General features: G+C 38.6%; 1 protein-coding gene across 1 annotated transcript in view; it reads right to left on the bottom strand.

Annotated features, from left to right (window-relative positions):
- The window catches only part of klhl32 (kelch-like family member 32), a 33,860-nt gene that overhangs the window by 16,969 nt on the left and 2,932 nt on the right, over positions 1 to 13,959 (bottom strand). Inside the window, exons 3-4 of the mRNA XM_044118129.1 lie at positions 10,053 to 10,230; positions 4,413 to 4,520 (exon numbers count right to left, since the gene is read on the bottom strand). Of these exons, the coding sequence (XP_043974064.1) occupies positions 4,413 to 4,520; positions 10,053 to 10,230 (286 nt within the window). The remainder of the gene's footprint in view (positions 1 to 4,412; positions 4,521 to 10,052; positions 10,231 to 13,959) is intronic.

Genomic DNA, 13,959 nt, shown 5'->3' with positions numbered 1-13,959 from the left:
TACTATTTTCTCTAGTTTATTATTTATTAATAAAGTCAAGGCATGATTCAAGTTGAACTATCCATCAAACTAATACTGACTTTGCCTCCTGTTTGAGCTGAATGACCAGAAGCTAAGCTAAGGCTAATCTGATGAAAGTCTGCCTCAGCTTCTGACATGCCGCTCTCTCTTTCATGGCATAACACGCCGTAAATCCGCCAAGTCATGCTCATAAGCTGCTGAAAGCAGAGCCAGGTACTGTTGTTGGGAGACAACAAGGTCCCACAAATTTAACGTTCCTCCAACAACCCAATAAACCTGTCACACAGAGGACTAATCTGCACTGGTTTTCCTAAACCGAGAGGAAATCTTTGATAATCCATTCAGCAGCGCTGCCCTGCATGGCAGCATAACTGTGACTGCATCAGAGGTGGAAACGAGAAAAATTACTTCATCATCGTGTTTTTCAATGTTGCTGACACAGTAGACAGGTGAGCGTTGTATAGCGGCGCTCTTGGCTATCATGTTTTTCCTGAATCCCGCTCATTATTTATTCATCCTGAGGCAGGGGAGGGGGATGATCTGAGAGCAAATGTTCTGTCTCGCCTCCTCTGCATGTTGTCCAAGTAATGTGCAAAGTCAGTTTTTGCTTCATAACACACTATTTAACCACTTTAAGACTTACTTAAACCCCACAAATTCATTAAAATATTTGTTTAATACGTGCATCCAAAGGGGGAAACGAAATCCCACATAGCTTCTCTCATAGCCGTATCATTTTCCCTCTGCTTGCAATTAGCTGCATCTGCACATTTCCATTCATCACAGCATGGCTTCCTGGCAGGGCTGGGCTGCAGGCCAGTTAACCACACGCACCATCTATGAGGTCCAGAAGCTAACGTATTCAGACAAGAGGGCAATAAAAAGAGGTTATTCGCTCCGCGCAAACGGCAGCCTGTGCACTGATTCGGAGAGAGAACGGAAATGCGCTAATCACCGGTCATAATCGGTATTCTAGCGAAACGTCCTGATTTAGGAAGATCAGATGGAGACTCAAGGACTTTTTTTTTTTTTTCTTCAACATAAACATGAAACTAAATGCTTCCTGTTAGGAGAAAGCAGGAGTGGCAGCTAGATGGTTGGAGAACGTCCAGCCAGCTGAAGAAAGAGCTGTGGTCAGACGACACCACATTTGTTCTTTTGAGCCTAAATACAAATACACTGAATCCAGTAAGTACGGCGCTGGCATGATGAAGGAGCAGGGAAATGAGAGTTGGTCTACAGAAACCAACTCGCCTTGGTTTTTTGTTTCGCTGTTGTTTGAGGACCCGTTTTTGAGGAGTAAGTTTTCTTTGTCTGAAGACTTTAGAAGTTATCCTGAAGTGAAACAAAAACTTCTAGATGAAAATATTATAATTATTTTTTTAAGCTTTTGTATTTTTTTTTCTTAAAGGGGAGAACAAAAAATATGTGATGTACAGAATTCGACCAATTTCCTTTTCTGTTAAGTATTTCTGACTATTAAAAACATTTTTCTTTTATTTATGAATCAAACGACCAGAGCAAAGTGTAAAATAAAAGATTTTTCTTTGTCTTTTTAGAGTCAGATCTATAGTAATATATTCAGCTTCTAACTTTCTGAGCTCACTTTCATCATCGCTGTTTATGTGGAAGGAAAAGTTATTACAAAAATACGCACTTAGAAAAATGAGACGACAGACAATATTTTTTGTCACTTACCCTTCTTGACTTAAAGGGGAAGTATTATGTAAAATTCACTTTTTTGAGCATCACATCATGTTATTATGTTATTATCTCATCAAAAACATACCCGGAGTGTTGATTTGATTCTTCTTTGCATGTTTGAGAAATCCTTTAATCTCCCTTGGTGACCAATAAGCCAAGGTAAATTGGCTTATTGGTGAATCTCCCTTGGCTTGATTGACCATGAGTGGACCTAGCGCCGCCTTTGAGATGCACCCTGCTGTTAGTGCGGACTGCAATGTAGTGAGGCCAAAAAGGTGTTTGCTAACTGAAAAACTGAAAACTTATAAAAACTGAAATATAGTGGGGAAAAACTCAAGAGGGACAGGAAGTATGGGAAAATAGAAAATGAAAAAAATGCAGCTACTGAAGACTTGACCTTAGCCAAGATTCAAACCAAGCACCTTTTCACCTGAAGGCAACAGTGCTAAGACCTGCACCACTGTCAGTAAGTGACTGTAATGAATGTTCTTCATATTCTGCTGGCAGACTCCTCGCTCCAGCTGCCCAATATTGTTAGAAAATTTCAGCCTCACTCAGCAGAAGTCAGTTTTGTAACATTGTGCATGCTTTAGTGTGGGAGTCTAAGGAGCTCTTGTGTAATCCAGCGTGTGTTGTACTCGCCAGTTGTGAACGTTCACCTGGAGAAGAAGATATAACAAGGGCTGAATTTTCTGCATTTCAGGTCAGCACCCCGCGTACGGCTTGTCCGTACCCTCACTCTTAAGGGTTTAAGAGTGAGGAAATGTCTCATGCACTATCATTTCCTTTAGGCAGAGAGGATCAGAGTCAAACGAAATGGGGCGGCTTGCCAGCCTGCAGTTGACCTACTTACTGGCACTCTCTTTAGCTCATTTTCGTGGGAAAAATTAGGAGTATTTAATAAGTTCACAGCTTTTCAGGATACAAAATAAGCCACAGCACTGGTTGGTGGTTGCTAGAGGCTCAGCCATGGTGACAAAAAGGTCAGGACAAAGAATTACACCACTAAGTGAGAAAACAATGTCTCTCAAAAAATTGTCCTGAAGATTCACAATGAAAATCTAATGCTGTGATGTTTCTTAAATGTACATTTTATGTCCGAAACGTGTTTTTCTGTGTTTTTGGCTGCCGCTTGCCAAGGATGAACAGACCTGATACACTTTTGCATGGCTTTTAAATCCTGCTGTGGGAGCTTATGGTGCTGAGATTAAAACTGTAATCTGCAAAACCCGCGCTTTGAATTATTTATGTGACATGTCTGACGGTGGTCAACAACTACAAATTGTAAGACACAATTTCTTTCCGGGCTGTAAGGCTTCATTTACTCAAAGGGAAAATAAAAATAAAGTAGAAACTTGTTTCAGTTCCAGGGGTTGGTGTACCAGAATTTATTACACAGTGATATGATCTTTACTCATTCAGATATTTAGGTATTTACATCTCAGGTCTGTGCTTATTCAGTGTGTAAAACTCAAACTCAGGAGCTGAGTCTAGAGACCATCTTTATTAGGAACAACTTGAAGCATGCATGTTTTTTATTTTGATGTGGATGGATTTTGTCCCACTTTATGATAGAAAGCCAGTCAACTGATGTTTGCCTTACAGTACTATGAGCTGTATACTTGTACTAATACTGGGGGTGTTACATGCAGTCCAGAGACGTAGCACAAGAAATGCAAATCTAATCCATGCTGACAGTGGAAACAGCCCATCAGACATGTGAGGTAAATATTTGCTACATTGTAACTTATTTAGCAAATGTGTTCCCATCTATCCTTTACCAAATTAGCTCTTTTCAGAAAAGCTATAGCAAAGTTTTATAAGAAGCACCTCCAGTGAGCATAAAAACTTTTTTTTTTGTGAAATTGAGGAAGTTGTATTCAAATTTTGCCGTTTCCATCAACCTTTTCTAATGCGATACTTCAAAATGCGCATAAAACATTGCGATGGAAACACGGTTACCCATGTACCCATCACTGTTGTTGGCTTTCAATACGCTGTTTGATATTAGGAAATCACAATGCTTCTACTTAAAGGCCCAATTTTTAAAATATATCACATAAACTATGTACGTTTTCATAAATTTAACCCCAAACTCCAAATATCCCTACCTTTTTGTTAGCAGTGTAGCAGTCTCCACACATAGAACTTACCATGTAGACATGATGGGCCAATAATAGATCAGTCATGACTTTTGTAGATCTATTACTTTTTTGGGGGATATTCATCCTGTTGCATGACCGTTGTAACTTCAGCTACAGGGCAGCTTCACATTTATCTCTAGAAAGGTTTAATATACCGAAACATTGAAGGTGAAATCAGTGACTTCATGCCGTGACTGCAAACCAAATCCCTTACACTGCGCTTTAAATTAAGAGATATTTACCCTTTGCATTAATTAAGGCATCAATAAGTGCTAAACAAAAGAGGGAGCTGGTGAGAGGCAGTTCTGGTGAGATAAGCAGTAGTAATAGGTGCTGCAAAATTTGAAAGGTCAACATCTCATTTGACATTATCACTGGGACACCATGCACATTGTTGCAGGTTTCAAACAATTTTTTAATAAAAATACATTTTTAAAAAGCTTCTTTTTTTTTTTTGCTTTTTAATGGTTCGTTCTCAGGAGGGAGCACTACAGTGTCTTTAAGGGTATTTTAGTGCCGAGTAGCTTGATTGTAGCAGCTCACCTGTCCGGTGTAGGCGAAATCTAAAGCGTGCTTTAGTCCGACACTGGTGACTCCTTGCAGGGTTACTTCATCTGCCTCGCTCTCCACCATACACAAGCTGAACATGGCCTGATGAGACAAAATCAAAACGATCAGTCAAAGGAGAACTACATGAAGGATCAGACTTTTTATGTCATAGTAAGTAATACACAAATTTTACTCCTCCTTTGGATGTATACAGAGATAGAGATGCATATAGAGCAGCATTTACAGATAAAATACTTTGTGTTTCATGTGACTTGTGACTTTGATGAATAGACAATTTCAGCCTGACAGGCACTACATTCAGGATTTATCAAGCATCGATTTGCCAGGCCTGGGGCCTGGAGACCAGCAGAAACAAACAGCACAATCGGTACTCTCTGCTACGCCTCGCCGTCTTCCTGCTATCCATGAACACAGACACACAGTCACATGAGCGCACGCTGGGCGCCATGTGAAATCAAAAGCAGCCAACACAGGATCTGCCACTGCTGAGCATGAGTCCAGCTAGCCGCTCGCTAATCAAAGCCATATCGACTGATGTAACACCACGGAGGAAGAGGAGGAGGAGGAGGAGGAGGAGGAGGCAGAGTCAATTGATCAGCGCCAACCAGCAGAGAGCGGCACCATGGAGGGGCGGAAAAAACAGACGAGGTTATCAAAAGTAATCGGTAATTTATGTTTTCCATCTGGGTTTCAAACCAGTAGCAAAAAACCCCATTAATTCTCCATAAAAGGGATTTTTTTTTGCTACAATTGACATTTTCTTCTTTTTCTTCAGTTTCATTACATAGCAATAGCAATAGCAATCTTGCTAACTCTTGATTTTTAAGTATCTTTTTAATCACAGCATCCCCCCCCAACTACAAACGGCTCTGCATGTTTCCAAAGCACCTCTTCTGTTATCGTAGCATGCTACTGCACACTACTGCCACAAAATCAGCAATAACTCATATAATTTTCTCTAATTTATAACACACAAGAACTTAAATCAGAGGAAGACAAATCCCCATCTCATGCAAGTCATTCTGTATTGATTTAAGTGACACATTGTGATGTTTAAACTGTGTGTCTTCCAGCCACATAGGGCCATTTTATAGAAAAATCAAGCAACTATGTTGGCAGAACCGGCCACCTGCAAAGTCACCGCCGCTGTCCTTGGCGGAGACGTCCAGGTAGCCGCTGACGGTGAAGGATGGCTCCTGCGATTTGGGGACATGGACCCGTCTCAGAGACACAGTGTGCCACAGAGCCTCGCCCACTCTGGGCCTTTCGCACAAAACTGCAGCTTTGTGGATAGACTGACCTGCTGGCAAAATGAATGTGTCTGCATGTTGAGATAACAAGACTTAGAGTGAAATGTTAGCTTTCAGAGAGGTCGTTTTCCTGTAGGGGAGAAATATTGGGTCATTCCTTGAGGGCTGAAGCTATTTTTACAAGTAAGTTTGTCAAAAAGTGTTGCAGTCTTAGTACTTTATACCAATAACACAGTGGTCTGGCCTTACTGTACTGGAGAGATAATTGTGTCTTTATTTTAGCTGTGGTTTACTATAAAACAGTTATAACTGTCCTTAAATACAGTTCACATTATAAACAACTCAGTCTAAAAAGAGCAATGATGAATTTCACCTATGGTGCCTTGCAAAAGTTTTCATACCCATTGAAATTTTCCACACACTGTTCAATTTCAGACTTAAAAACGTAATTGTGTTTCATTGGGATTTTGTGCCACAGCTAGACCAACAAAGCGTAAATCATCAGGAAGTGGAAGGAAACTATATGTTTTTTGAGAATTCTCTACAATTAAAAATCTCATACGTGTGTCACGCAGCTACATTTAACGCCTTTTGATTCTAAACCTTTCTCTTTTCTTTCATGTTTACTTTAAACATAAAGGAAATTAAAATGTTGTTCAAAACTAAAATCTTGCTCAAAAGAGACAGAACAGAAAAGACAACACCTCTTTCAGCCAAACATGTAAATGTTAGCGAATATATAGTAAAAGTTATCTACGTAAAGATGTTTTCATATTTTAATGTGATTGGAGATTTGTAAGAGGTGACAAGTCGAGCGAAAATATCTGACTTTTAGTATCTACACTTAGATTAAATATGGAGACGCAGAAATGGGACCAAGCACTCCAACTTCCAACATATTTCAGGCTTTGATTGATTAATTGACTAATTGATTGATTAATAACAATCAGCTAAGGTGAGGTGAGCACTTAACGAGCTCATAATAGTTACAGTAAGAATCACTGTAAAATTCACATCACATCTCATACTGTTGGATAAAAAACCAACAATAGAAACAAATCGTAGGCAAACTGGAACTGTGCTACATGGTATTACAAGACCGGCATTAAATGTGGGCCCTTCCTAGATGCAAGTAGCAAAAAAAAACAATTAAATTAACAATAAAAAGTGATTCTGTTGATGTACTTTCAAATTATATACGGCATATAGCTGGCATGTATAAACCTGACCTGAGCCCCGACCACAGCAGCCTCAAGGTCAGCGCACAACCCAACCTCACTCTGCTGATTGTCAATCTGCTTCACCATTGGGGGAAAAAAATCACTGTTTACCAAAAACTATCCATATTAGAAAAAAATCACTATGTTTTCAAACATCCTAGCCCCAACAAAAACAACCTTTTGGGTGTTGTAATGTATTGAATGGTTCACGCTGCTCTTTAATAATTTAAGCAAACCTTTTTCAAGTAAACTTGTGCTACGTTGTAAGAAGTTTCCACTAAATAGATGAAACAAAACTGTGGTAATATCTCAAAGGTTACACAAATCTGCACTTAGCCAATTAGGAATCAATTGCAGTCGTTTACACAGACTGTTTGTCGCCACCTCATAAACCCCCTGGATATTAATTTCTGTGCCAGCTGAAGGATTTTATTACCATTACTCTCACTATAAACATCAGCCTGCCATATTTATATGTAAAGCAACAGCATTAAAACGACGTAAAAAAAAAAAAAGTTATGGATATGTCGTATTTCTAGGAACTTTGATTAACAGGTCAAAATGATTACTTTAAAACAAATATACCTCAAGCCCACAGCGCTGGTCACATGTTGTTTTAATAATATTTTCAAGTAATATGTTGATAATGGCATTATTGTGCAAGTTCGCCCTCTCAATAAACTTTAATTTTTCACAGAACACTCAACACTGGAACTGGAAGATATTTTAAACATCCAAAATAAAATGCAACGACCAAAAACAGAAAATAAAATGCATTATCAACTGTCTGTAAACAAAACGGTCCTTCAGAATGGAAATCATGGAGCTCATTTTAATTTATCAAGCGATTAATTGATGAATTATTTATTGCGACAGGCTTAGTTAAAATTTCTAGATAGTGAGACATCACTAGTTTTGGGAAGGCTTTGGTTTTACAATTTTGTCTTTGTAATCAGCAACACTGGGGTAAAGGTTTATAATCTACATTTTCACTTGAGTCCGGCAACTTAAGGTGTGGATGTGTGCGGTGGCTAAAGGTGGAGGATGATGTGGGACGTGACTGATTTAGCCAAGTCTCCCGAAGCTGTCCAAACATCGTCACAAAGAGTCTGGGATGGAGACGGAGATGACCTATTCAGGACAAGTCGCCGAGTCACGCCTGTTCAGGTATTCCATTAATGTCGCTCTCATCTGCTAGACCACATAATGTGTTATAATCACGGCTACGAGTGCCAAAGTTTCTCTGAGTGTGAGGGGGAGGAGGGAAAAAGAGGCAGGAAGAGAGAGCAGACACAGCTGCCATTTACCGCATGAGCCGCCCTCATCTCTTCTGCAAATGAACAAAATTAAACCCTGCGATGGAGTCAGATGACAAATTGAAGATAACATCGTTAGCCAACACAGAGAAACAGGAGAGCTCTGCTTGCAGAGTCACTTTTTCTTGCTTACTGTTGCACAGTGATCTAATATTCTGGAAGATGGGAGACGCGGCGTTGCTATTGCTGAGACGAAACTTAAAAGGCAAACATTTATGTATCTTGTTCTTTTTGGAGAACAAAGAAGGGGTTAAAAAAAAGGGACAGAAAGAAGACACAAAAGAAGAAGAAGAGTGTAACTCCCCCCGCCATCAGCGCTCTGTGGAGAGATGTAAAAATAACCTGGGCACACAGAGTAACACAGGGGAGGCATAATCCCCGGGCAACTTGGACATATTTAATCTGCTTCTCATTTGGAAGAGGGATTAGTATCTACCTTCTAATCTTCTCAGAGTTCCCAAATTAAATCTCATCGCTGCAGTTCTCTATGTGAAGTGGGAACTCTCATGTTTGGATATCTGACATCATGTGTCTGCCTGATGCTCCTCTGAGGCCTAAACAGAGCAACTAATGCTAGGGTTCAGTCCAGGAGGACCTGGGCTGGATGAGCAAAACTTTGTATTTCATTGTTTGCCACTTCTTCCAAACAGGATCATTTCAGTTTCTTCAACACAACTTTGCAAAATGAAATAGGTCAAATTATTTTTGGGAGGCCAATGAAGGTGGAATATCTCATCAGATAAGGGTGATTTCACAAAAAATGTCCATTGGAGCCTAAATTGTCATAGGTGGCGCCACAGTCCTGAGCATTAGGATTATTGGTGCACCGATCTTTAAAAAGCCTGACCTGCCAATTGCAATTTCATTTAATTTCTATAAAACCCTTAACACTGGAACGGGAAGACATTTTAAATACGCTAAATAAAGAAAGAAAAACAGCAAAAGTCTATATAAACAAAATCGCCCATAAAAAACTATAATCACGAGCTTCAGACAATGAAAACAGACAAAACTAGCAACAAATAGACCACTAACGCTTCTCTGGCTTTGCTGCTCCTAATGCCACACTCTGTAGAAAGAGGCCTTGCGCCAGGCAAAGTAACTGACTCAAGAGTTCACTCCTCCTTTGCGCTAAAGAAACAACAACGTAAACGTAAAGAAAGATGCACTACAGTGAAAACTTTTATCATTCAGTCTTTGGCAGAAACAGAGACACAAGGACAACAGACATGCAAATGGAAATTCAGGGTTTCCCCCTGTGTATTGTAAGCCAGCGGGCCACCCGGCTTAAAATAAACCATTGTTGGTTTATTTTAAATAGAATTCCTTGATACACCAGTATGAAAAATCCTATTTAATAATAATAGTAATAGTGAGTGTAATAATTACTTGCGTGACGGGGTGCATCTCGGCACCTGCCCGTTACGATGCCTGCTCATGCACCTCAGAATTTTATAATTTTTAACAATGTTTAACTCAGAAACACGGTAACCCACGGGTGTACTGCCCTAACACCCCTAACATCAGGTTCATCAGGTTTTCTGGGGGAAACCCTGGAAATTATTGAGCGTATTTTAATTGATTTATTACTTATTGTGACAGACTTAGTGACAAAGTTGGTAAATTGTCAACCTTGTGTGTGCTGACATGACGGCGTGAGAGGGTCTGTCAGTCAGACAGAGTAGAGTGAAAGGCTGACTTCCAGACCTTTACGGAGGTAGATAAAATTGGCAGATCGCCAAAAATTAATTAATCATCGTGCACTCCCTAATAAGATGGTTTGTTGTGTGAAGTCTCCGGGCAACGATCGACACAAAGTGTACCAACCCTGAAGTAGTCACTGCAGGCTGCCAGGACGGCCTTGTGAGCGTGGAACTTCTGCTCGCCGGCGACCAGGGTGACGTCACACAGCTGACCATCCTTCCTCTGCTGGTTGAGGGCAGAGAGAACCGAGTCCTGGTGGGACTTTGAGTAGCAGAGCCTCTGTCCTGTCAGCATCTCCTTACTGTTGGACGCACAGAAACAAACACGACATTCCTTCAATAAGCAGAAAGCAGCGATTGCTATGAAAACATAACAGCTACAGAAATTTGCATCCACAATGTGCACAATGTCTTCACGTGAACCTAGTAATTTAACTCTAAGAGTAAATGCATACTTTGAAATTTTTGAAGAAATATAAACTTTTAGTGGCATTTTTGACTCTGAAAAATGCATAATATGAAACAAAATTAAGAGTTTATATTTTTCATTTAGATTGAAATGTATTGGAAAGTACCATCTCACTTACACAGTTTTGCTTTTTTTGCATGTTTTTTCCCCTCCCTTTAATTAGAATGATCTTGAATATATTGACAAAAAGATATTAATTCTGCTTTTAAAGAAGCACTTTAAAAGCAGAGTCATATTTTATTGCGTAAGATATGTATCCATAAATGTCTAGCGTTTATTAGATTTTATATGTATTCCACAGTTTTATGACCTCTCAAGTATTATCAGGAGGTTTCATTTATTACTTATAATCAAATATCTCCCTTTACAGTTGTAATTCTCAAAGAATAACTTATTTGACTTTAAAAACCATTAAGCTTTTATTAAAGCTTCCTTGGTATATTTCAATAAAATGTCTCAGTAGTCTTATTAGATCCATCCATCTATAGTGTCCACTCATTGAGTCAACCGGTGAAAAATAATGTTATCACCGTTCCTCCATTCATTTTCTCTACCAGCTTTTTGATCTGAATGGGTGGATCAGAGTGTAAAAGGCTCCATAGAACATGGACGCTCCAAATCATGCTTAAGAATAATTTGGAATCACCCATTAACCAAACCAGATTGTTTTTGAACGTAAAAAGCCAAATATGCTGGAGTAGAGAAGCATGAGATCAGATGGTTTTCAGGACACAGATCCATTAATATGAGCATGAACTCATAAACTAGGTTTGTTGTTGCAGAACAACAACAAACCTGTGTCTGACTGAATCCAATATCTATGTGCAAACATGCTTTTTTAATTCTTTTTCCTTTCTATTAACTCAAAAATTGATTTTATACCTTTTATAGACTTAAAGAGGCCACATCTAACAGTAAAACTAAACTACATCCCCTTTATATTTAAGTGGTTTATGAACTTATCGTTTTCTTCATTCATTTTTGAATCAAGAAAAATGAAACAGATTATTAAGTTGCTTAAATCCTAGAGCAGAGTCATTTTCTTTGTAAAATAACTATATTTTGAAATTTGTTTAGTTTTTCCTTTGGGTTGTTTGTTTTGCAAGTGTGTGTGTGTGTGTGTGTGTGTGTGTGTGTGTGTGTGTGTGTGTGTGTGTGTGTGTGTGTGTGTGTGTGTGTGTGTGTGTTTTATCACTTATCATCACGTTGTTAGCCCCTTTTTTGCAACAAATACTACATTGTGAGGACTCTCTGCTCCTTGGGGCCTAAAGTCTGGGACCACTAAGAAGAAGTGCCATTTTTGCATGGAATAACGTGGGAATTGGGTTTAGATTAAATTATGGTTAGGTTAAAGGTAAGAGTAAGGATTAGTGCCATAGAAATCAATGAAACAGGAACAGTAGTCAATCCGAAGTCCTTGTGAAGATAGAAAGACATACCACAGTGTATGCGCGCGTGTGTGTGTTTTGGGATTTTTGTTGTTTTTTTGGGGGTGGGGGTTTTGCTTTTGATGTTTGATCAAATACAGAAATAAATATATATAATATATTTTATAAGTCTAGGATGTTTATATCATTTAATGCACAGTCATGGATATAAGTTACTGCAGGACAATGGCTTCCAGCAAACCTACATCACAGGTTAAAGAAACACTGAAGGTGAAGTGGTAGTGATGCATTCTAGGTCAGAATTTCCCACTAGAAAAATTTACTTAAAACACCTAGTGTGTATATATATATATATATATATATATATATATATATATATATATATATATATATATATGCAGCACATGCAGCCTGCAGAGCTGTCACCCCAAATCTATCTTATGTCCAGTTTTAGTCTTGGTTGCCTCTCTAAATGCTGTTGCGTGCCAGGAGGTTTGCTCTGTCACCTTCATGGTGATAGAAATAGGAAATAGGTGTGTGGGGGCTCTGGTCTGGAGATAGGGGGGATAATAACTCATGCAGCTTGTCAGGTACTCTGACAGAAAAAGAGATCCAGCAGCACAGAAAAGCAGGAAACTGGTTCAGAAGCAAAGCGATTTAACAATCAGAGAACTGAGAGATAACATAAGAGAGAGGGTGAGGGGTGGAATCTGTTGATGTTCAGAGTAAATATGTCACTCCTGAAATAAAAATGTTACAATACTGCCTGAACTTTTGTAAGGTCACAGTTAAACCTCAGATATCTTGCTCACTTTTGTTCTTTGACAAAACCGGAGGATACTTTGAGCAGATAACATAATTTCCATATGACCTTGTTGGTGCTCAGCTACCAACAAGCTTTCCTTCTTTAAACCATTTGTGGTTTAAAGAACCACAAATGGTTCATCAATTGTTAATGAACAATTAAGTTCATGATGGAGTCACACATATTCATACTTTTGCACTCTTGCTTTCTTCATCTAACAAATCCACTTTATGTCCAGAATATTAACTTTGTGTTTAATATGTCATGCCTGCTCCCCAAGCTAAGCACATACTATGGTATCACTGACCACTGTTTATATTTTAGGTTAAACCCACATACACCATGTGTGAAGAGAGAAAGATTCCTTAAGTAGCTGGTAAAAAAACAAACTTAAATATCCTAACTTTTTCCAGTCAGTGAATGCACCAGACTTTGCATTCAAGGGAAGAAGACTTTCAATCAGCTATCTTCAATCAGTCTAGTGGTTAATATTTTAAAGAAAGCATAGACATTTAGCAAGCCACTTAAAAGGAATTTAGCATTCATCAATGCTAGCCATGCTAACTATACTAATTGCTAAATATCAGATACAAAAGTCAGTTAAAATGCTAGCAAATGTTGATTACTTATGGCAGGAAGGCCATAATTACTCAACACTTATTGCATAATAAGTGTGTGCAATATTCATATTATAATGTACTGCTTTACATGCAAATTAGTGTTGACAAACATTAATTTGCATTAGTGTTTGCACTGGCATGCAACTTCAAATGTTGCATGCCAGTGCAATATTTAGAAATCTGGATGCTAAATATGGAGTCTCACTGCAGAAGTTCACCACACCTGGCTCAAAATCCCAAAGGCTACAGAAAGTGTTGGAAGCTTCATTGGCAAAGGGAAGACATGGCTTTATCGCACCTCATTGCAATATTCACCAATAATCTGTATTTCGCAATTATTTTTGCAATTTCTTTGCAGTCAAAATCCCTGATTTTGCTGTGCTACACTAGAAATATTTTTGCAATGTTTTTCCTTGTTAAACCCCTTCCAGGTGGGAGTTAGCAGTCACTTAAACACAATTTTTTTCCACCATTTTTGTGAAAAATTAGCAAAAAACTGACAATTATGTTCTAGCGCGAAAGAAAAGGCTCAAAATATGTTGATTCTGTGTGAATTTCACGAAACTGCAAAAAAAAAAAAAAAAAAAAAAACTGTAGTAACCAAATAACATTGCCAATGCCTAACTTCTTAATAATTTGCAGCCATATTTTCAATACTGTTCTTTTATGCTCTCTTAGTGTAGTCCTTTAATAGAATGTAGATTCAATTAAAATCTGTAAGAGTAAAAGGTAAAATTTTACAAAAACCA

Source organism: Gambusia affinis, linkage group LG05 (assembly GCF_019740435.1).
Source record: "Gambusia affinis linkage group LG05, SWU_Gaff_1.0, whole genome shotgun sequence".
NCBI lineage: Eukaryota > Metazoa > Chordata > Actinopteri > Cyprinodontiformes > Poeciliidae > Gambusia > Gambusia affinis.
The sequence above is the reverse complement of the archived record's forward strand: the minus strand, read 5'-3'. Positions and strand labels throughout refer to the sequence as shown.